Here is a 23,973-nt window from a genome sequence, read left to right as displayed (position 1 = left end):
TATTTGTATCAACTGCATTTTATATTTATTTGCATAAGCTGCAAAAATAACTTGATAGTCATTAATAAAAATAAAAAACGTGACATTGAAATTTTGGTTAATGAACGTTAAATTTTAGTTTGTAAAACAGAACAAAAATTAATATATCATCGGTATTGGGAATTTGAACTTAAGCACCTAACACTAACATTATAAATTTTGTATTTCATATCGGATTTCTATTTGTATCCTATTTTTCGTACATTTTTAGTACATCAAAAACTTTTTCAGAATTTTTACAATTTCTCGATTACAACTAAAATACCACAATTAAATACGAAATAAAGGAGAACCACAATAGATTAAAGGAATCACATTACACTGAGCCAATATCACTACTGAACCAGAACAGTGTCATGTTCCTGTACCGAATAGAAATCAAGTGTTTTGGCATTATTCTCCAAAGGCACAACCAGCTCGGGATGCTTGGCATCAACATAGCAAAGTTGGGGTGTGTCCCCGGATAAACGGAAACGTTTCATGACCAGCCCTTGCAACGTTTGCACAGTTATCATCCGGGGCACTTTTTTCTCCCAAATTTCACCACTGGGCTGATGCTGTATCCGGACCTTAATGAGATTCGATTGTTTCGTTTGTATGCGCGGCACAAAATCAGCGGGTGATCCATATTCTGTAAATTGTCGACTATTAAAAATCAATTGTAATTGAGTATTTTATGAGTGGCTTACTATTGACTATCATCAAATATGTGCGATGTTTTTTGTAAAACTCTCTAAGAGCATCGGCGCCCAATTTGGATGCCTGCAACCAATCCACCGCATGCTTCTTCCATATATCGTACTCTGCACCACGTCGCTCCTCGGCTGTGACTTTCGCTTTATTGACAAACTGTAAGCCTCCAATGCTAGCTACAGCCTTGGAAAACATTTCATCAAAATTCGACTTTAAGTGTGGACTCATATTTATGCGTTTTAATTGTGGCAACTTGTCCAATTCATTGAATGCTTCAGCCTGCAAATACAGCTCTTAACATCGCAAATTAATTAATTTATCACTAATCTTACCTCATTCCATATTGGATTATGCAGCAAATTAAGCTGCTCCATTGCTACAAACAAATTAAGCTTGGAATGTGGCTCACAGTCCGGCAATTGTAACTGTTCAATGCCATTCTCCATGAGATTGAGCAATCGCAACGTGGCTATGTTGCCCAGCTTACACACTTGGTCAAAGTCCATTAATTTTGTACGATGCAAATCTAGTTCACGCAGCTGCCTAAATATCCGATTGCAGTCCACCTCCAACAGTTGACTTAAGGAGTTCTCCTGCAAGCCCAGCGATTCAATGTCCGGCCAAAGTAATGCCGTCTGCATAACATCCTTCCAGTCCGTAAAGCCGCAATTACGTAGATTAATATGCCTTAACTGTCGAAACGCCGGCTCCAACTTGCTGATTTCCGCTTCTGTAGGGAGCACTAATCGATTGGAGCTGCATGTCCAAATAGAAATTGTGAACAGAGAAAAGCATGTGAAAGCGAGCAAAATTACCTCAAATTCAAATTGTTAAGCATTGGCAGCTGCTCGGTTATGCTAGCAACAATCTGCCAATTCCAGATCAGGGTGTGGCTCACATTCAGCGTTGTAAGCTGTGTCAGATCCTTCAAGTAACCGGCTGCATTTACTGGAGTCTCATCCACACTAACTTCCGACAGCTGCTCAAATTTACTTTGCTTGCGTGCTATCTTATCCATGCCAACCACCTCAAATAACGATGCTTGCACTGACGCCTGCGCCTCACGTATAAGCGACACATCCACATTGCTAGAGTCATAATTCAAATAACGTTCGCGTGCCTCATCCTCTAGTGTTGCGCAGGGTCCCAGCTTACCAGGTCTGATGAAACTGCCAGCTGTGGGCAGCTGCGTTTGGAAGTAGCGCTTGCCATCAACAATGCCATTGTGCTTGCCCCGCATCCCCTCATCCCATTCGATACCTAACCAAGTGCCCGCGTGTCCGCAAACCTGCATACGCAATACCAATTAATATTTGTGAATGGAAATGCATATTTTTGATCACTCACCTCGCCTACGTATTTGACAGTGCCATAATTATTGCCTATTTTGATGCGTGTACCCAACGGATAAAACAGCTGCGCCTCATCAATAATTCCAACCATTGTTGTTGTTTTTGTTGGTATTGCTGTTGCTTGGCAGCGTAAACTATCTATGTTTAATAAACAAATAATTTCAATCAGAAAGACAAGCTTTCGTTTAACACTGACGCCAGCGCACAACAATTCTAGTTGGCATTAAAACATTGAAATAAACACGGCTAGGTCCTAATTTAAGAAGATATTTTGCAACGAAATGACGAATTCTTTATGTTATTTGTGTGACCAGTGTGACCGCAAATTTAATATGGAAACATACACCAGATAACTATTTTTCGGTATATTATTCCATTAATTTGTGCTACTCACTCATAATGAAGCTTTTTTGAGTACATTTTTGGTTATCAGCAAATTTTATGCTGACTTGAATAATATTCTTAATTTCTCAACCCAAAAATGTCAAATACTTTGAATATTGGCCACATTTCCATTATTAGTATATTTAATGTTGTGCAAAATACTTTAACTTCAAAGTATCGATACTAGTCCAAAACAGCTGACATTAGCAGTTTATTATTAAGGCCCATTTAGTCAAAATATCTTTTTGTTCGTGCGCTTGAACGGAATTGTGCGTAATATTTTTGTACGACGTGTGGTTCGAATAACATTATATTGTAAATGTCTAATGTGCATTAAGAAATAAGAAATATTTTAGCACATATAACTATCAACGTAGTGTGATAAAACGCGATAAGCCGGTAAAAAAAATTTGTTTTGATGATAAATACTGGTGGGGGTGAATAAACAGGTATATGTATGTATGTTGTACGCGTATGATTGAAAACGGTGCATCCCCGAAAACGAAATTTCCTAACGCGGGTGGAATATTGCAAATACAAAGCCATCCACAGAGTTTCTGATTGCCACGTCAGCGTCTCGTAAGACGAAAGGAAGAAGTGAGAAGAGAACAACGACGGTCATATGCAATAGCAATCGAATTGCAATCGTACATGTATGGTGAGCCCCTTCTTGGAAGATTCTAGACTTTTTTATTGAAAAAATACAAAATATGACTGAAAATCAGGACGATGGTAAAATCCAGGTAAGTGAAAATTTTAAATATTGTTCAAAATGAATTTAGTGTATGTGATATATTTTTTTACTTTGCTCATCAGGCGCGAGACTACCAACAGCGTCTGGTTGTCCATCTGACAAGTTATAATGGAATTGTGTACTTGCCAACTGGCGCTGGCAAGACTCACGTGGCCATCATGACACTGAAGCGTTTCTCCAAAAACTTTGACAAGTAAGTGAATTTCAAAATGTATTGTTCAATTTTATTTACTTATTTAAAATCTTTAAAGCTAAGAATAATTATGAAATTTAAAATCGAAACCAATTGTGAAGTAGGGCACATAAAGTCTGCTTCAAATTTCATGCGGCAAATTCATGTATAAATAATATTTGTATTTGTATACACTTGGCCCTCGCTTAACAGGGTTACGTTCCTAGAAATTCTCGTCTGTCTTTATTAAAGTTTCATACATAACATTTGTTCAAAATTAACCAAAAGTTATTATTTATTTATTTGGACGTTGACGTACTAACGGCAGTACCATCAAGTGGCCCAGCGATACCAAGCACGGGCTTGTTGACGCGCGGACAAAACAAAATAAATTTGTGAACAGCATGCATTAAACGAAAACCGCGAATAAATATTAAAAGACGCTGGACAGCTAATTAAATTAAATTAAAAACAAGTAAGAGTTACAGTCGAGTGTGCTCGACTGTGAGATACCCGCTACCCATTTTTAATATAGGCAAAATATTGCGGTATCATTTTCAAAATATACCGAAAATACTAAAAATATACCAAATGGTATGTTTGGTATATCGATACAGCACACCATTCAAAATATACCATAGACGGCAAAATGTACCAGATTGTCGGCCAAAACAACTAAGAGCCCTAGTAAGTAGGCGTTTTTGACCATACAAAATTATTTCTTTAATAACTTCCACAGTTTTTATTTGATCGCAACCAAATTTTCAGGAATCATAACTACTATAGTAGTTATAGAATACCAAAATGGGGAACTCTAGCTTTTAAATTAGGCTTGTTATTCGATTTTTTGATTTGCAGAGACGGAAGTGGGCGTGGCAAAAATTTGAAACAAACTTGATCTGCGTGCAAACATAACAAATGCTATCGAAAAAAATTATAGCTCTATCTCTTATAGTCTCTGAGATCTAGGTGTTCCTTCTACCTGTTATATACATTTCCTGCGGGCACAAAGTTATAATAATAAAATATAATAATAATATAAAAACCCACCTAGATCTATCAAATTCAATGACAACTCGAAATGAAGTTTAAATAATATTGTAAAATAACTCAGATACCTTTGCAACATAATCTTAGTAAGGTTACATAGACGATTGTTTACTAAACACATTCATACCATTCATAGAAATTATTATTTATTTTAAATTATTAGTATTATTATTATTAAAGTATTATTAAATTAATAATAAGACATAATAGGTGAGCTCAAAAGAATTGCAGAAGCAATAAATTCTCTTAAGTGGGTGGAATGGAACAGTATATTTTTGGCAATTCTTCAGTCATGCCAATACATAGTAAGGACACATTCTCCCAGAGCTCTGAAGAAGAGGCTTGCTTTAGATTGTAAAGAGCGACGGCACAGGCTTGGTAAGCATCTGATGTAAACAGAATAGCTCTGAAATCAATCTTCAATTTAATTAGTATAACTCACACAATTGTTTCATCATACCATTAACATTACCTTTCTGATCAAGCTCAACTTTTATTTAGAATGAATCAAAATCAGAGCTCGCAAATAACTGTTGACCGTTTCTCGTTGTCTGCAAATACTATAAGTGTCTTTTTCCGGCTCTTTACGAAAAGACTCCATGAGAAACCAATTTATGGGTTCTATTGATGCTGATTCGGATTAGGGTTCGATTAAACTGGATGATGCTTGTCGGGGAAGAACTATAAATAAACAAAATAAAATATTTCAAAAATATATTTACATAAATGTTCACAACCGACATACTTGAGAAATTGAGGAGCATTTTATTTAAATATTTTATTTGAACTGACTCTGAGCTCTGTAATCTCTAGACTATACAGTCGTCTAGATAACCTTACTAAGATTATATTTGCAAAGGTATCTGAGTTATTTTACAATATTATTTAAACTTCATATTGAGTTGTAATTTAGATCTAGATTCAATGACAACTCGAAATGAAGCTTAAATAATAATGTACAATAACTTAGATACCTTTGGAATAATTACCTCAATAATTTGGAAGAAACGAAATCATACTCCAGATGCAGGGCACCATCAGGGCGGCTTTCGCAGCCGCTGGCCTTCATTCAAATATACCATAAACGGCACAATGTACCAGATTGCCGGCCAAAGCAACTCAGACCCATAGTAAGTAGTCGTTTTTGCCCATACAAAAGTATTTCTTTAATAACTTCCACAACTTTTATCTGATCGCAACCAAATTTTCAGGAATCATAACTACTACAGTAGTTATTTTATATACCAAAATTCGCAACTTTAGCTTTAAAATTACGCTTGTTATTCGATTTTTTTGATTTGCGGGGGCGGAAGTGGGCGTGGCAAAAATTTGAATCAAACTTGATCTGCGTGCAAACATAACAAATGCTATCGAAAAAAAATTATAGCTCTATCTCTTATAGTCTCTGAGATCTAGGTGTTCATACGGACGGACGGACAGACACACAGACACACAGACAGACAGACGGACATGGCTAGATCGTCTCGGCTGTTGACGCTGATCAAGAATATATATACTTTATAGGGTCGGAGATGCCTCCTTCTACCTGTTACATACATTTCCTGCGGGCACAAAGTTATAATACCCTTCTACCCTATGGGTAGCGGGTATAATTAGAATATATGTATAATAAGATAAATAACAATTAAATACTCGATAAATAAGCTAATAATAAGGTTTTAAGCATAGGAATAGATTTACTAGAGCAAACTACGTTATTGAGATTATTATAGTTCACACACAGAATACGGAAGGGATTATGGCATGCAAAGTTAGTAGATCTACGTGAAATGAGAAGGGGAAGAAAATTCCTAGTGATCCTGAGAGGAACTGCAAAACTTATTTGACTTAACAGCTCCAAAGAGTCTATTTCACCATTAATTAGTCTCTGTATAAAAACAGCACCTTGCATAGTTCTACGGTCAGAAAGAGAAGGAAGGTTTAGTAATATAAGTCTACTGTGATACGGTGGTAATCTAATATTAGGATTCCAATTTAAACTACGAAGAGCAAATAATAAGAATTGTTTCTGCACCGATTCAATCCTATCTTGATAAACCCTATACTGGGGATTCCAGACAAGAGATCCGTACTCAAGGATAGGACGAACCAGTGAGACGTATAAAGTCTTAGTGATGTAGGGATCATTGAACTCTTTCGGCCAGCGTTTTATAAATCCCAGAACACCCATGGCCCTATTTACAGCAGACAGAATATGTTTATCGAATTTTAGTTTTGCATCAAGCAGAACCCCTAAGTCATTCACACCTTCAATTCGCTCAAGAGGGGTATCATATAACACATAGTTATTTAACTGGGAAGAACCCCTACAAAAGGTCATGAACTTACACTTATTGCAGTTGAGATGTAACATATTTACTCTGCACCAAGATTCCAGACGATTAAGGTCAGGTAACAGAAGGAAGATCATTTATGGACAAAGTGAACAATAGAGGACCCAATTGACTGCCCTGGGGCACACCAGAAGTGACTTGGACACATTTAGATACAAAACCATTATAATACACATTCTGAATTCTGTTGAAAAGGTATGAGGATATCCACTCAATTAGGCTATGAGGAAACCCTAAAACATTAAGCTTATACAGTAAGAGGTGATGATTAACAGAGTCAAAAGCCTTACTAAAATCGGTGTAAATAACATCCGTTTGCATTTTATTCTCGAATCCTTTAATTACAATAGAAGAGAACTCCAATAAGTTAGTAGAAGTGGATCTAGACTTCACAAACCCATGTTGGTAAGGTGAAATTATAGATTTACACAGATGTTGCAGTTGAGAAGTTATAATTTTTTCAAATGCTTTCGGAATCGCAGACAATTTAGTTATACCGCGATAATTTTGAACTTTAGATTTACTCCCTTTTTAGGATAGGTATAATGTATGATTTTTTCCAGATTTTAGGAAAAGAACATGAGTTAACGGATAATTCAAACAATTTAAAAAGCGGTTTACAGATACTACCAGCACAATACCTCAGCACACAACTAGGTACTCCATCCGGACCTGCCGAAAAAATAGGTTTTATAGCCAATAGTTCCGTTAAAATAGAGCTTTCAGTAATTAAAGGACCAAAAATACAATTAGATGAATTTAACTGATAAGGATAAGAAAATGAATTTTGAGAACTTGGGACAGAATATGCCGTTTGGAAAAAGTCCGCAAATAAATCGGCAACATCATGACCATGAGATACTGTCATATTCTCCAAAGACATAAATGCTGGTGATGACGCGGATCTACGCTTCGAGTTAACGAAGTCGTAAAATCGCTTTGGATCACGCTGAAATCTTATTCTGCACCTACTCAAATAATTATTATAGCACTCATTGTTATGAGTGCGAAAAGCAGCTTGAGCAACAGAATAGCGGAGAAAATCAAAAGAAGAGCCAGTTCCTTTTAATTTTTTTGTAAAGCCTCGACTTACGATTTTTTAAATTCGATAATTTCTTGGTAAACCATAAGGGTTTATCAGACAAATGTGGAATACTTGATGGAACACAAGCATCAAATAGCGAGTTCAAAGTAGAATAAAAAAATTCAACCGCTATATTCAAGTTCGTAGACAAGGAAAGTTGGGACCAGTCAGCTTGAGATATAAGCAAGAGCAAGTTTCTCAAAATCGGTTTTCCGAAAACAACGCGAAAGCTCACCACAACGTACACTCGACTCTGATGCAATAAATGGGAGCTCCAACATAATTTCCAAAGTGGGATGGTAAGGGTCTTCAGGGGAAGATATAGGAGATATTCTCGATAGAGAACATGAATCTGGGTCTAAAACAAAAATAAGGTCTAGAGACCTGTTTAAGAAATTTGGAATACCATTAATCTGAGACAATGATACCCCGAAGAGACTATCAATAAAAACATGGGATACAGAGGGGCAAAGTCCATTTAGATTCTTGGCGGAATGCCATGACACCCCAGCAATATTAAAATCACCAAGGACTATAAAGTGATCACGATCAGAAAGCATATTAGAAATGTTATTAATAATAGAAAAATGAGCTAAATAGAAAGCATCATCTGAAGCAGGGGGGATATATGAGCAAGAAATAAAAATGTTAAAACTACCAAAGGATAATCTAACAGCCACTAGCTCAATATCAGAAGTGTGCTCAATCAAATTTAATTGAGCATCTACTGCAATTAAAACTCCACCACCGCGACGTACCTTGCGGTCACGTCTGTATACGGAAAATCTACTAGAAAAGATTTCCGTATCAAGGATGTAATTTTTTAACCAAGTTTCAGTAAAGGCAATGACATTGAAAGGGAAAGATACACTATTTAAATATAAGTCAGTAAGTTTACTACAAATACCTCTTACATTCTGATAGCCAAGAAGTAAAGAGGATGTTAGTTTTTTGAACTGACAGACATAGAAGAAGGCTTTGAAATCGAATTCTTGCCACTACTAGGAAGAGAAACCGGAGACCGATTTTTCTTTTTCGCAACAAATTCTTTAACTAATAGGTGTTCCGGCCAAAACTCTTTACTGCACTTCATGCTAAATTGTTCAGCCGGAACACTTATTTTAAAAGACGAAATCTCCCGTTCATACGAGAAATTAAATTTATCTACTTTAACCCTGGCTTGGGATTTGGACTTAATATAAGCCCGAACATCATCAGATGTCGTATCAGGGGAAAGCCTTGAAACGAAAATCTGCTTAAGAGGTGGCACTGCAACTAACGTGTTGCGGACAACTGAGGTAGGAGCTGGAGGCGATTCTTCTATCGTTACAGCACTAACGATCTCAACAGAGGATGGTGATGGTTGAATTTCTTCAACCGTCTCCATCTCAGTCGACAACAAAATCGAAGCCGGAGCAGGAGACTCCAATCTTAATGACGTAATGTCATGATCTGGAACATCCAGAGCTACCGAAGGTTGAGGGACGAAGGTTGAGGGACGAACTAAACGACATTAATTCCCCAGCAGGTGGTATAGATAAGCTTGGAACATCAACTGGGACAGAAAGCTCGATTGGGGTAATCGACAGACGCGTATTGGCCTTTTTACGCTTCGGAGACTCGGTCATGAGCTTCATACTCTTAAACCCAGAATCCAAAGCAGAAAAGCTATCGGAGAGTTTTTTAAAGCCCGCCATATATCTTTAAAACAAGTTCGCGTCTGCCGTATAAACCCAGCAATATCGCGTTCAGAGTTACTATTCTAAAGAGCGTTGAGAGCACAAAGCACAAGCACAAGAGAGTAAAGCGCGGGTCGAGCGAGACGCAAGATAGACGATAGCCAACAACAACACCAAGAGAGGGAGAGTTAACTATTGTAACAGCGTTGAGCGCAAAGAATAGCAAGTGAAAAAGGAAGAGACCGAAAGTAAACAAGAATACAAAAACAAAGTGCAGCTGCAACGAAAACAGAATTGTTTTGCTAACAAAGCAAAGCAAAGTTTGACCACACAATTTGTTGTTATATTTCCAGAAAAATGATAATAATATAATAAATACAAGAAAGCACACAGCGATTTAACGATCTGTAGTTAAACACAAGTGAGAGAGTAAAATTAATGTTATATTAATTGTAAATAAATATGAAATTCAATGAAAAATCACAAAGTTTAAGAGGGAAGAAAAAAACACGTCCGACTGCGACTGCGAGAGCGAGCGAATTATGCATATGGGCATTTCCACAGAAAGGTCCACCGCGACCAAAAAATTAAAAGTTCTTGAAAATGATTTTTTTTTAACATGGTTACATAAAGAAATATTCAAGTTTAATAAACTTGAAAGAATTTTGCATTTATCATTTATAGATTTCAAAATATTCGAATGCAAATGCACCTGTTGTGATTATGATGTTTTTGTAGGGCATATTTTGTTTTGATAACAACTTCTAAAATAAATGCATTATGCTTTGTCTTTTGCTTTGTAAAATTATTTGGAGACTGCAAGAAACGAAAGAGAACGCAAAAAGTAACATGTGATCACCAATAACGGTAAAAATTTTGATTTGCTTTATCACTTATTTTAATGTCCCGTGCGCGACCGAAAAACAACATTTCTTATCAGTAGATCCAAATCACTTGCTCGAATTGCATCAAATTTTTTTTTTCAAACAGAGTTTATGCGCGCAGTAAATATATAAAAAAATTTAGAGAAAAAACAATATTTGTATTTTTGGTGATCATTTAAAGTTTGTAAGTACAGAACATAAGTACCAACTTATTCCTCTCTCATATTTACACAATATGAATGATGAAGTAAGTTGGCAGCATTGACGCAAAATTAATAACACCATGGCCCTTTCAACAACCGATGCAACTCTATCGGATCTTAATGTTGAGTTGGAAATGGCATAGCCCTCTTTTAAAACTCATTTTTTTGTCAAAAGAGTCCAGCAAAAATATTTTGATGAAGCAAAAAAAAATTTGAAAACAACTGAATTGGTGATTCAAATTGATTTTGCCAAAAATTATAGGCTTCACAAGTCAAAATGAGATACAAAGTGCTCATTTTATTTATCGGCAGGTAACCATTTTTACTTGTGTAGCTTGGCTGCGATGCGTTAAAAGTCATTTGATGTTATAAGTGACAAGTTGACGATAATATTTTTTTGCTAGCTCTCATGGGAAAGGAGCTGTTGATGGTGTTGGAGCAGTAGTAGAACGGAAAGTTTGGCAGATGAAAAAATCAAGAAGTATGGTTTTACCTGATGCATTCTCTTTTTATCAGTGTGAACTCCAATATGGGCATTTCTCAAAGTCGCGAACGTACGTTCGTACGAGATAAATTAAAAAAATAAAATCGAAAACAAACGTTTCCTGAAACTTTTTTTTTACTCTTCGATAGCATTTGTTTAGCTCTTTGGTTAGTGTAAATTATAGGGCTTATCGATTTTTAATTTTCATAATATTGTCAAAAAGCATGCGGTTGCGAACGTACGCCGCAAAATGGAAGTCGACTTTGGCTTAATACAGTAAAATGCAAAACTCTGCGAATTGAGACGGAATATTTTAAAGAAATAACTTTACTTTTAAAATAGAATCATGTAGCTTTCTATTAAGTCTGCTCCCAAGAAAATATCTCCATTTATTTATTTTTAATTTAATTAAGTTCCGGTCGCGAACGTAAGTAAGTAACTGCAAACGACATAGTTTTCAAAACCAAAAACAAAAAAATTTTTTTTTTTTTTAAATCCATGCGACGTTAGTAAAAATCGACATAGGCTTATGGTAAGGTCGCGAACGTACGCTACTTTGACAATCAATAAAAAAGATTGGTTAGAGTAACCCCAACGATTTTTTATATTTAAAATATATATACCAAAATAACTTAACACGCGAAGTTTCATTCACCTGCTTGCACTTAATGCGAAGCAATTACAATAAAATGATGTTTTCGGACACGAACGTACGATTTGAACATAGATAAGAAGCAAAATAAAAATAAACAGGTAATTGAACATTTTTTCGCTCACTTTGCATTTTTTATCTTATTGGATTGCTATTAAGAGATTTGGTAGAAAAAGAGCAAACATATCATATGTTTTCTTTGTGAAATAATAAAACATAAAAATGCATACAAAAGGAGCTAAAAGTGAAAAAATTACATTTTTTCAGTTTGCAGGCAAATTTTTTTATAAAAACAACGGAGATATGCTACGGATCCATTGTATTATGAAAATTTGGATATTTCTTTATGACATTATACAAAAAAATACGATGAATGTGAAGATTTTTTTTTTTCGGTCGTGGTTTACCATTTTTCGAGAATTGCCCATTTGTTAAAGGTGTACAACTAATTTTTTTGTCAACAGATGAAATTAACAAAGATATTTTGAAATATAACTTAGACGAAAAATGGAGAGAGGTAAGAAGTATACAGGGTATTTCTAAGTTTCATTTTTTTTCGACGTCATATAACGAGGTAAAGGCAGCGAGGACTGCTTATTCCTTGCAATATACTATTGTTTGTATTAAATAAATGTATTAATAATATTAAATATCGTAAATAATAAATGAATGCATTAATCTATATTACAATTAATTTAATGTAAACATTGGAGTTAAACTTTATCGATTTAAAAAAACACAACAATTTATTAAAGTATTAAGTTTTTTTTACAAAAGAGGGTAAAAATAAATAAATTCACTATTTTTGTTAATTTAAAAATATTTTTTCGGTGGGATTTTTAAATATTTCCCAACAACGGCAATGATAATAACATAAAAATAGTGGCGATAAAACATGTCCCGTGCGCGATGTCCCGTGCGAAATTACTTCAAATTGAATTAAAAAAAAATACAAGTCATTTTTGAAAAAAATTATAACTTTCTTAAAGAGGCATTAATGCACAAAAGTTTAAAATTAGTTGCATTAAAATATTGCCTCTGGATTCGCTGAAATTTGCGTTTGAATTGGTTGACCTCTTAAACCACTTCCGTTTTGTGTCCCGTGCGAATCACTTGACTTCTGCAATTATCTTCTAAATGAAAAAATACCCAACATCAATCTTTGCACCAATGAAAGAGCTAATAAAATGCTATACATTAAGCGTTTCAGTTGAAAAAAAAACATTTCCTTTTTACCGTGTTTTTACTTTGAACGCGTACGAATGTCCCGTGCGCGATTTTGGAAATGCCCATATGCCTTTAATGAATGGAATTATGGCCCTTTATCAAAAACTCGTGTAAGAACGAGGTTTTTAGCGTGTTAAAAGGGGGATGGCAGCAAATTTGTAACCGTGTAAGACCGAGTTCGTGGTAAAAGAGTTCATGTTAAGCGAGGGCCAAGTGTATTGAAAAGAATAGTATTATAATTGATAACAACTGAAAAGTATTTTAATTAACAAGTGTCGTACCGCAAAATAAAAACAAGTAAGAAAGTCGAGAGTGCTCGACTGTGAGATACCCGCTACCCATTTTAAGTGAAAGCAAAATATTGCGATATTTTTCCCAAAATATACAAAAATGATATACCACAAAAATACTAAAAATATACCAAATTATACATTCGGTATATCGGTATGGTGCCACACTCAAAATATACCATAGAGTGAAATATATACCAGATTGTCAGCCAAAGAATAGACGCTTGTTATTTGAGTTTTGTGAATTAACAGACCACCTTCAGAATAAAATAAAAAACTTCATGTGAAATATATATCCACAATAAAAATAATATCGAACAAGGTAATGAAATTTTAACATTTTTTAAAACAACATAATTTTATTTATTCATTCAATACTAGCGTGATGGAGGAGTCCTTTTTCTTAAATTTGGTACAATTTTAAATAAATTAAATATTAATTTAACTTAAAGTTTGTGTATATAAACGTTATCCACTTCCATAAATCAATGTGCACTAAGTAAAAAAAAATACAAATAATGTTTGTATTATTTTTATTTTAAATAAAATTATTTTATTTCATAACAACACATGGAAAAAGATACGGTCGAGTGCGCTTGATACCCATTTTCAATAAAAGCAAAACTATTTGATAATTCTTAAAATATACCGAATTATATCTTTGTTATATGGGCAAATCCCAGAAACAGTCCACCAGCGACCAATTTTTAAATTTCACATTTTGTAATGTTTTTTTATATATGGAGCATTAAAGTAGATATCGAATTTTAAGAATTTAAAGCAAAAAAAGAAATTTCGATCATTATAAATGCAAAAATTTTTATCAAACCCAATTTTCATTATAATTTTCATAATTTTACTTACATTCGTGCTCTGCGCACACCTTCAAATCCCTTTTGTATTCTTCACAATTTTTTGCCTCTGCTTGGGCTCACATACAAATCAAAAGTAAATCACGTTGAAATAATTGTTAAGCACATTTATGAATATAATAAATAATGTTTAGTTTAAATAAAAAGATTTTTGTCTTATGTTAATGCCAGCGGAAAAGTGTAGCGTGCGACACGTAGCGTGCGACACAATGGGTTTACGGCTTTGCTAAAAATCTATAAACATTATTAAGACCAAACGATCGGTTTTTGTCTACTAATATTCTTAACTTTCTTTAGGATATTAACTTTCATAGGGTTGCGTTTGAAATGAAAATTTTGAAACTAACTTCCACTTTGTGTAGCGTGCGACACGTCACAATTTTATTAATTATTTTCAAAATAGTGACTCCAGTGAAATTGAATCTTATACCCTCCGAAAGTACTCTCAATTCACTCTAAACACATAACAAAAGTTTACGGGTAAATCTTTAAAAAAACCCCCCAAAAAATTGATTTTCATTAGATAAAATCGTGCGAATGTAGCGTGCGACACGTGGGATTTGCCCATATCGGTATACTATTATATTCAAAATATACAATGGAGTACAAAAAAACTCTATTCCGAATTATAATATATATTTGGTATATCGGTATACTATTACATTCAAAACATACAATAGAGTAAAAAAAAAATATAGATCTCGAAATATATGGGTAATTCTCTGACTATGTCGCGTGCGATCTTCTTTACAGTTAAAAGCTCGAGTGTACTCGACTGTGAGATACCCGCTACCCATTTTGAATACAAGCAACATATTGCGATAATAATCTCAAAATATTTTTTAAAAAAATGTGCGTGTATTCTCGATCGGGATTTGAACTCGAGCACCATAACATGCCGGGCTTGCAACCTTTCACTAGAGCCAACACAGCCATTTTGCAGGTGCTATTTAACTCTAGTGTGGAATTAAAAGATTGGACTGCTCATGTTCAGAGTCTTTATTAGAATGTTTTCTTGTTTTCTTACACTAAGGCTTGCTAGCTGTCGGCGCAGCGGCAGAGCAGCCGTTTTATATATTTTATATATAAGTAAAGTTACAGTATGTAAATCACGCAGAGTTATGCATGCACATATGTATGTATGTAAGCGGTCAGCATGGGAACCATGCAGACTCGGCTCTAAGTGGTGAATGCAATGAGTGCATATCATATTACGTATGCACTTGAAATGTGTTTGGGCACTTGGCACGCTGTCGCTGAGTGACATAGGCAATGCCCTGCGTATATTATTGTTATAACAACAAAGTGTTGTGACTTCGGCTAACAAAGTGTTGCCGCTCAATATTTATGTTGTGTAATAAGAACTCATATGTGCATGCACCACACTAGCCATCATCAAAATCAATGCGCGGTTAGCTCTTACTTCTGCCAGTAAGCTTAAAAGGGAATATAAAAATATAAACCATTAAAAACAAGTAAGAAATCTACAGTCGAGTGTACTCGACTGTGAGATACCTGCTACCCATTTTGAATAAAAGACATATATTTTGCGGTATTTTTCTTAAAATATACCGAATATAGTGCAAAAATACTAAAAATATACCGAATGATACATTTGGTATATCGATGTAGTACCGCATTCAAAATATACCATAGACGGCACAATATACCAGATTGTCAGCCAAAGCAACTAAGACCCCTAGTAAGTAGGCGTTTTTGCCCATTCAAAAGTATTTCTTTAATAACAACCAACATTTTTATCTGATCGCAACCAAATTTTTAGGAATACTGTAGTAATTATTGTATATACCAAAATTCTAGCTTTAAAATTACGCTTGTTATTCGATTTTTTTTATTGGCGGGGGCGGAAGTGGGCGTGGCAAAAATTTTAAACAAACTTGATCTGCGTGCAAACATAACAAATGCTGTCGAAAAAAAAATTATAGCTCTATCTCTTATAGTCTCTGAGATCCAGTGTTTCATACGGACAGACACACAGACGGACATGGCTATATCGTCTCGGCTGTTGATGCTGATCAAGAATATATACACTTTATAGGGTCGGAGATGCCTCGTTCTACTTGTTACATACATTTCCTGCCTGCACAAAGTTATAATACCCTTCTGCCCTATGGGTAGCGGGTATAATTATAACTCAATCTGCGATAATCTCTAAGATCTAAATGTTCATACGGACAGTCTGGTTTTGACTTTTGATACTGAACAAGTATTTACATATATACTTTAAATGGTGGAAGATGCCTCCTTCTGCCTTTTATAAAAATAAAAAACTAAAGTGACTAAATATTTTTAAATATATATCGCGTTTGAGCATATGATAGTTTTCTTATATGTGATTTGTTTACATTACACAGACCAATCAAAGAAGGCGGACAACGGGCTTTCTTCATCTGCAACACCGTCGAGCTCGCTCGGCAACAAGCAATGAGTGTAAGAAAGTTCACAAATTTCAAAGTTGGATTCTATGTTGGAGAGCAAGGAACTGATAACTTCTCCCGCGCCAAATGGTCAGAAGAAATCGAAAATAATCAAGTAAGTGAATAGGTCGAAAACATATTGAATGGATGTAAATTTTTTTTAGGAAAGATCACTCCTTTTATTGATGGATAACAAATAAATTTTAAAAGTTCAGAATATTTAGCTCATGAGCCAGTTTAGGTTCTGTTGAAAGCAACAGATTTTAATATATAATAATAGATATATAATAAATAATAATATAATAAAAATTAGTTTTTATATCGCTTAAAATTTTTTGTCGTTTAAACATTATTAAGTGATGAACAATATTATATTATTTATAGTTACCATACTTAAAATATTTGTAAATTAAATAAAATTATAATTATAAGCTTATGCCAGACGGGTCCAGACGAAGAAAATAGTTAATTGTATTTTAGGGAACTTTTAAGATTAATTCTTACAATGCTATAGAATACTAATACTACTACTGTTTAATTATAATAATTAACGATAAATAAATTTAGAATTTATGATCGGAACACATTATAATTGTGATTTATGATTTATTCTGCTTTATATTAATAGGTACTAGTTGGGACTGCCCAGGTAATACTTGATTTGCTTCTGCAAAATCATATGAGTATCAAATCAGTGAGTATTACTGTGTTTGACGAGTGTCATCATGGAACAGGAAAGCATCCGTACCACGAAATTATGAAATTGATGCAAATAGCTCCACCTGGAACACCGATACCCCGTATTGTTGGTCTAACAGGTGTTCTGATCAAGGGCAACGAAATCACGCATGTGGCAAGGAAATTAAAAGAGCTAGAGACCACTTATCGTGGTCTAATCATTACAGTTTCGGACTCAAAGGAAATGGAGAATGTTATGCTGTAAGAAACTCAACTCAACCTGCTATTTACTTTTCTATTATGTCCTGTATTTATTGCAGATACTCAACAAAGCCACGAGAGCTACTGATCAAACATAAATCAGGGCCTAACCCTTTCGATTTGATTAAGAATATAGAAACTCGGATAATGCAATTTGTGAAAACTATGGAGCTTATCGATATTGGTTATCAGCCGGTACGCATGTCAAAGAGCTTGAATATCGAACGAGAACCAAATAAGAAGAGTTACATCAAAAGGCTGCTTAACGACTTCCTCTTCCAAGTAAATAACTATGGCATCTATGCGGGTTCCATTGCCATTGTGTCCGTGATGGTCGAATTTGAGATCAAGTGTCGTCAGGCCGAAACTCTTGCCTTGCGCAACTTATACCGGGCAGCAATCACGGCATCAGAAGGCATTCGACATTTACTGGTGACCAAATTACGTGACATGCTCGACGATGACGATATGCCTGACGATCAACTCATTTCTGCAGAGATCATTTTGAACTTCTCCACGCCCAAGGTGCAAATGTTTCTGCATTATTTGAAAAATACGTTTGCCAATAAAAATCCCAGAGACATCAGTTGTCTTGTGTTCGTTGAGAGGCGGTATACCGCTAAATGCATTTATGGTGTGCTGCTTAACTTTATTGCTGCCACGCCGGAGTTGCGTAACGTGCTGGTGCCACAATTTATGGTTGGATGTCATGGCATCTTTCAGGACTTTGAAGCCGTGCTCGAAAGAAAATGGCAGAAGTCGGTGAGTTTTTGATTTTTATTTGAATACATAAATAACCGTAAATTGTAAGTTCAAATTGTACTTTATCGATACTAATAACTATAAAATAAATCGTACTGTTTATTTAGAAATTAGTTACTTCAATGAAGATCATTGCATTACTTAATCAATTGAGGGCTGGAAATTTATATTCTATATATACATATATCATTAAAAGCTCCTCTTTTGTGATTATTGTAACTTCCAGGCCATTCAACAGTTCCGCGATAGGGAAGCTAACATGATTGTGTGCTCCAGTGTGCTGGAAGAGGGTATCGATGTGCAGTCCTGCAACTATGTGCTCATATTGGATCCCCTCAAGACATTCAACATGTACGTCCAGACCAAGGGACGGGCCCGCTCGGCGGATGCATCCTTCGTAATGTTCTCAGCGGAAATGGACGCGCAGAAAGTATCAACTCAAATTTCTCAATATCGTCAAGCTCACAACGAAATCGCAGATTATCTAAAACAACGTGTGTTAGAGAGAGTTGAGCCGCAATTGGATGAAATCAACGAGCATTTCACAGACGAAATTTCTCCTTTTATTAATGCCAATGGCGCTACACTGTTGGCCAGCAGTGCTCTACAGCTGCTGCATCGCTACTGCCAACAATTGCCGCAGGATGCGTTTGGCATTGTGCTTCCCTGGTTCAAACTGTTGGAGGAAGTGGATCGCAAGAAGATAACCACAAACTGGGCAAAAAAGACAATCGTTTCTGTAACGTTGCCACTTACATCGTCATGGCACGAACCGATCTATGTAAGTTCTCTGTCCGTTGTCCTGTACAATCATCTAGATCTTTAAGACTATAAGTTAGAAGTTAGTTAAACGTAAGTTAAAAATATTATTTTAGTCTCGCTCCAAAGCCCCAATTTTGGGCTTCATTTTGACGCAACACAGTTTTTTTTTCGGAATATTCTGCTATTTTATGTGTTCTATAAGGAAGATTTTACTGTACGTTCTAAATAGTTTGTGGTATAATCGTGATAGTTGTTGAAAGCATATATCAAGAATTAAGTGCCGCTCTGTTTAATTTTCTATGTTAATTTTTTTTTCATTTTATTGGCAGAGCGATCCAATGAACAGCTCGAGATTGGCGAAAATCTCAGCAGCATTCAATGCCTGCAAAAAGCTGTACGAGTTGGGGGAGCTAAATGAACGTTTTTTGCCCACAACAATTAACGAGCGAGTTGCGGACGTCGCCAACGTACATTTCGAGCATTGGAAGAAGTATGGGGACGATGGTGCGTATTCCTTGATTTTTATACCCGCTACCCATAGGGTAGAAGGGTATTATAACTTTGAGTGTTGTATGTATGCGTATACGTATATATATACATGGTCGCCTCTATATTTGTATCTGCATGCAAGAGGCACTGCGATAGCTCTATTGGTGGAGTGCAAGCATATTAGTGTTGTGGTAGTCGGGGGACTCGGGTTCGAGCCCGCTAGGGGTACAAACTTTTTTTTTTTTAATCGTATTTACAACAATTAGAAATAAAAATTGTGGATTTTATTAAAGATGTATTGCTATGTATGTATTGTATGTATGCGTATACGTATATACATGCTCGTCTATATTAGTATCTGTATGCATGAAGGGCTCATAAGCAATGCGATAGCTCAGGTGGTAGAGTGCAAGCCGCGCATGTTGTGGTGCTCGGGCTCGAGCCCGCTCGGGGTACAAAATTTTTTTAAATCCTATTTACAACAATTATACATAAAAATTGTGGGTTTTATTAAAGAAATATTTTGTATGAGCAAAACCGCCTGCTATGTATATATTGTATGTATGCGTATACGTAGCTTTCTTACTTGTTTAATCCTTATTAAATTTACCCATTCCCAACTGTTAGTAACGGTCAAACGCAAGGATCAAGTTTTGAGCAACATACACACATATGAGACTAAATGTCCAACGGAGTTCTATGATGCCATGCCGCGTGTTGGTGAAAAGTGTTTTGCATACAAGATCAGCTTGGATGCGGACTTCGAGAGGAACGATTACACTAGCTACATGTACGACTCCCTAGAGTCGCCTCGTAGCTATGCATTGCTTTTGAGAAAGCGCCTGCCGTTGCTGGCAGCGATGCCACTATTCTGTCATCAAGGCAAATTGCAAGCTCGTGTGGAGGAGAAGCCATTGGAGATTGTGATTGAAAGCCAGGAGCAACTGGAGCAGCTGCAACGATTCCATGTCATGCTCTTCCGCGATGTGCTGCGCATTTGGCAATCATTCTTTTTGTTCGATCGTCGTAGCGCAGAGAATTCATTTTTGGTGGTCCCCCTGTCGCCGTTACCAGGCGGCGGTGCCTTGGATTGGCAGCTAATTAACCAATTTCAACGATTGCCCAAACCGCAAGAGTCGACCCTGGCCGAGCGGGCCAGCATGCCAGCACCACGTCCCGAGGACTATGAGGGCAAAATTGTGACGCAATGGTATAATAATTATGACAAGAAACGGATGCTGGTGACCAAAGTTCACACAGAACTAACGCCCATGAGCATGATGGAGGAGAACCACCAGGACAAAAGCTACTACACATTCACTATGTCCAAGTATCGCCACTTAATTAACGACGTCATTCACAAGCAGCAGTTCCTTCTCGAGGTGCGTGAGCTGACCGACCAGTTGAACTTCTACATCCAGCAGAGCGTCAAACACTCGGCTCAGAGCAAGGCACGCGCCAAAGTGATGCTCATACCCGAATTGTGCTTCAATTTTGGCTTCCCAGGCGATCTCTGGGTGAAGATTATGTTTCTGCCGAGCATTTTGCGTCGCATCCATTACATGCTGCATGCGGAGACACTTCGCGTTCGCATTAACAAATATCTAGGTATCGACAAATTGCCAGTAAATGGATTAAATTATAGGCCAAAGCCCTTGGAGATTGATTGGTCGCTGCGTCGTAATGTGGATTATCAGGGCAATGCTATGCACGCCGATGATTATGAGGAGCCGCGTCCGCTGCTGGAACCTCTGCCCACGAAGGGCGTTGAGTTGTCAATGGAGAAACTGGAGATCACCGACCTGGAAGTGCCGTGGCAAAAGTACATGGAACCGCTGGATATTGCACGAAACATCATGGCCACGTATCCAGTGGAACTGTCCTATTATTACAACTTTACCTCCGGCAACTTGTTGCAAATAGAGAAAATGGAGCAAGAAGACAAGGAGCTTTGGGCCAAGACACAGTTTAAAATGCCCAAAGGTAACATTTACAACACACCGAGAAGTCCCCAACGCAACTTGGCCGCAATCCTTCCAGCCGCTGGTACCGCGGAGAAGGTTCAACTGACTGTCTTGCAGCATAGCAAATCCAACGATCATATAATGGCAGCTGAGCAGGGTGAATTTCTTGCTGCCATTACCAGTTCAAGTAGCGTTGATGTGTTTGACATGGAACGCTTTGAGCTGCTCGGCGACAGCTTCCTTAAATTTAGTGCCTCACTATATCTGGCCAACAAGTATCCGGCCTGGAATGAGGGAATTCTCACACAAGTAAGTCATCCCTTACACTTTTCCTACAGATCGAAGTATTTACATTTCATTGATTGCAGGTCAAGTCCAATTTAGTGTCCAATCGTAACCTGTTATATTGCCTCAGCGAAACAGATATTCCATCGCGAATCTGCAGCACAATGTTCACTCCCAAGTACACTTGGATGCCGCCGAGCACGAGCTTGCCGCACAATGTGCTCGCAATATGGAAGGATAAACTTGATGTCGGCGGTCTGGTGGGACCCCATAATCTACGCAACATCTCACTGAGTGAGGAGGAAGTGTTTGGCAGAGGCCAATGCAGCACTAACAGCTACAACAATTTTGTGGAAGGCTGCCAGTCGAATCAGCACTCGCCCCATGCCGGTCTCGATTTTAGTGGTGAGGTCAACTTTTGTATTGGACGAGTGAGCATGCCCGATAAGATGGTCTCGGACACGCTGGAGGCCTTGTTGGGTGTGATTGTCAAGAACTATGGACTGCACAATGGATTCCGCATCTTGGAATACTTTGGCATTTGCAAGCCGGATATTGGCAAGCCATTGACCCACCTACTGGATCTGCAACTGGGAAGCAAACGTATGCGAGCGAATATATCGCAACAGGAAATCGATGGTTTTCTCATAAATCATGTAAATTTGGAGCAAAATCTAGGCTATACGTTCAAGGATCGTGCCTATTTACTGCAGGCACTGACACATCCCTCGTATCCGACAAATCGTTTAACGGGCTGCTACCAGGAGCTGGAGTTTATCGGAGATGCTATACTGGATTTTCTCATCTCGGCTTACATATTTGAGCATAAGACACGTATGACCCCGGGACAGCTGACGGATCTACGCTCTGCCCTGGTCAATAATACAACACTCGCTTGTATTTGTGTCCGTCATCGCTTCCATTTCTTCATATTGGCAGAGAATACATTGCTTTCGGAGTCGATACAGAGGTTTGTACAATTCCAGGAGTCGCAAAATCATCGTGTCACCAATCACGTTCGCATCCTGATGGAGGAGCGTGACGTGCAGCCGGAACCCCTCGATTCCGATGATGAATATGAATATGAGTTGGCTGCAGAATCATCAAATGCTATAACTGCAACAGATGCAGAGATTCCAGTTGGTGACTACAATATTTCGCAGAATGTAGATGTGCCAAAGGCATTGGGTGATGTCTTGGAAGCATTGATCGCTGCCGTCTATCTGGATTGCCGCAATCTGGAGACCACTTGGCAAGTCATCTACAAGTTGTTTGAGCCCGAGCTGATCGAGTTCTCGCGCAATGTCCCGATTAATCCCATACGACAACTAATGGAGCATAAGCTAGCCAAACCCAGCTTTAGTGCTCCCGTGGCGGACAAGGGCGGTGTCATGGTCACCTGTCAGTTCATCTGCATGGAGAAGAGCATTAAGGTCATTGGCTTTGGCAGCAATGGTCAGCAGGCCAAACTGTCAGCTGCTAAGCATGCTCTCCAGAAGCTGGCCAAATGTGAGGCCTAATTTATAGATGTCTCGTATCTTTTATTTGGTTTTTATTTCATGTTCTAGCCATAATTGAACTCCAAATGTGAAAAACCTTTATAGGTAAAATATTTTATTAACACTCGAATCCATTTTTCGCGTACACTACATTTAATACTAAGCAACCGATTGTTATTAGTTATCAAAAAATCTCATTTCGAATTTAATATGATTTTTAACTGTAATAATGTTGAATGGGTTTGATAATTGTGGTATCACTAATACTGTAATTAAGTGCAGTATATTTCATACCTCAGCAATGAAACTTAAACAAAATGTTACTTTTATTAAACCAAACCCATACGAGAAAATTCCATTTCAAAATGAAAAGATTTTTTTATCGGACCATTTTATATTTTTATATAAAATTTATTCAAATGGGTAGCGGGTATCTCATAGTCGAGTACACTCGACTGTAGCTTTCTCACTTGTTTTGCATGCAGTTATCATGCAAAAATTGTTTCTTCAACAAAATAATACAAAATTTTAACCTTTTTAGTTCCCACCTGTTGCTTAGTAAATTTAATCAAATTTTTATATTTACAATAAACTTTTTATACAAAAATCTTATTGACTTTTCTTATTGAGGGGAACTCATCGATATCCACTACTTTAATTTC

The 23,973-nt window shown here is 36.8% G+C and overlaps 2 protein-coding genes and 1 long non-coding RNA gene across 4 annotated transcripts; 1 reads left to right on the top strand and 2 right to left on the bottom strand.

Annotated features, from left to right (window-relative positions):
• Positions 1-8: 8 nt before the first annotated feature.
• Positions 9-2,428, bottom strand: LOC117571673 (tubulin-specific chaperone E). Its single transcript, XM_034253913.2, has 5 exons — positions 2,080-2,428; positions 1,548-2,020; positions 1,065-1,488; positions 729-1,011; positions 9-670 (listed from the first exon to the last, which is right to left on the bottom strand). Exons 1-5 carry the CDS (start codon positions 2,173-2,175, stop codon positions 375-377), a joined length of 1,572 nt encoding a protein of 523 aa, XP_034109804.1. The 5' UTR covers positions 2,176-2,428; the 3' UTR covers positions 9-374.
• A 218-nt stretch (positions 2,429-2,646) lies between these two features.
• LOC117571670 (endoribonuclease dcr-1) lies at positions 2,647-23,918 on the top strand. The gene is made up of 9 exons (XM_034253910.2): positions 2,647-3,211; positions 3,285-3,415; positions 16,549-16,726; positions 17,240-17,550; positions 17,610-18,312; positions 18,539-19,093; positions 19,404-19,578; positions 20,191-21,836; positions 21,896-23,918. The coding sequence occupies exons 1-9, from the start codon at positions 3,179-3,181 to the stop codon at positions 23,330-23,332; spliced, it is 5,169 nt and encodes a 1,722-aa protein (XP_034109801.1). The 5' UTR covers positions 2,647-3,178; the 3' UTR covers positions 23,333-23,918.
• On the bottom strand, positions 4,579-5,997 carry LOC127565756 (uncharacterized). 2 transcript variants are annotated; one of them, XR_007955113.1, is made up of 3 exons: positions 5,434-5,997; positions 4,917-5,125; positions 4,579-4,850 (listed from the first exon to the last, which is right to left on the bottom strand). It is a non-coding gene; the product is annotated as an uncharacterized LOC127565756 (long non-coding RNA). The 2 variants fall into 2 exon arrangements; XR_007955112.1 differs by having other exon boundaries at positions 5,190-5,443.
• Positions 23,919-23,973: the final 55 nt, after the last annotated feature.

Source organism: Drosophila albomicans, chromosome 3, assembly GCF_009650485.2.
Source record: "Drosophila albomicans strain 15112-1751.03 chromosome 3, ASM965048v2, whole genome shotgun sequence".
Classification (NCBI taxonomy): Eukaryota; Metazoa; Arthropoda; class Insecta; order Diptera; family Drosophilidae; genus Drosophila; species Drosophila albomicans.
This window is presented reverse-complemented; position numbering and strand designations above follow the sequence as displayed.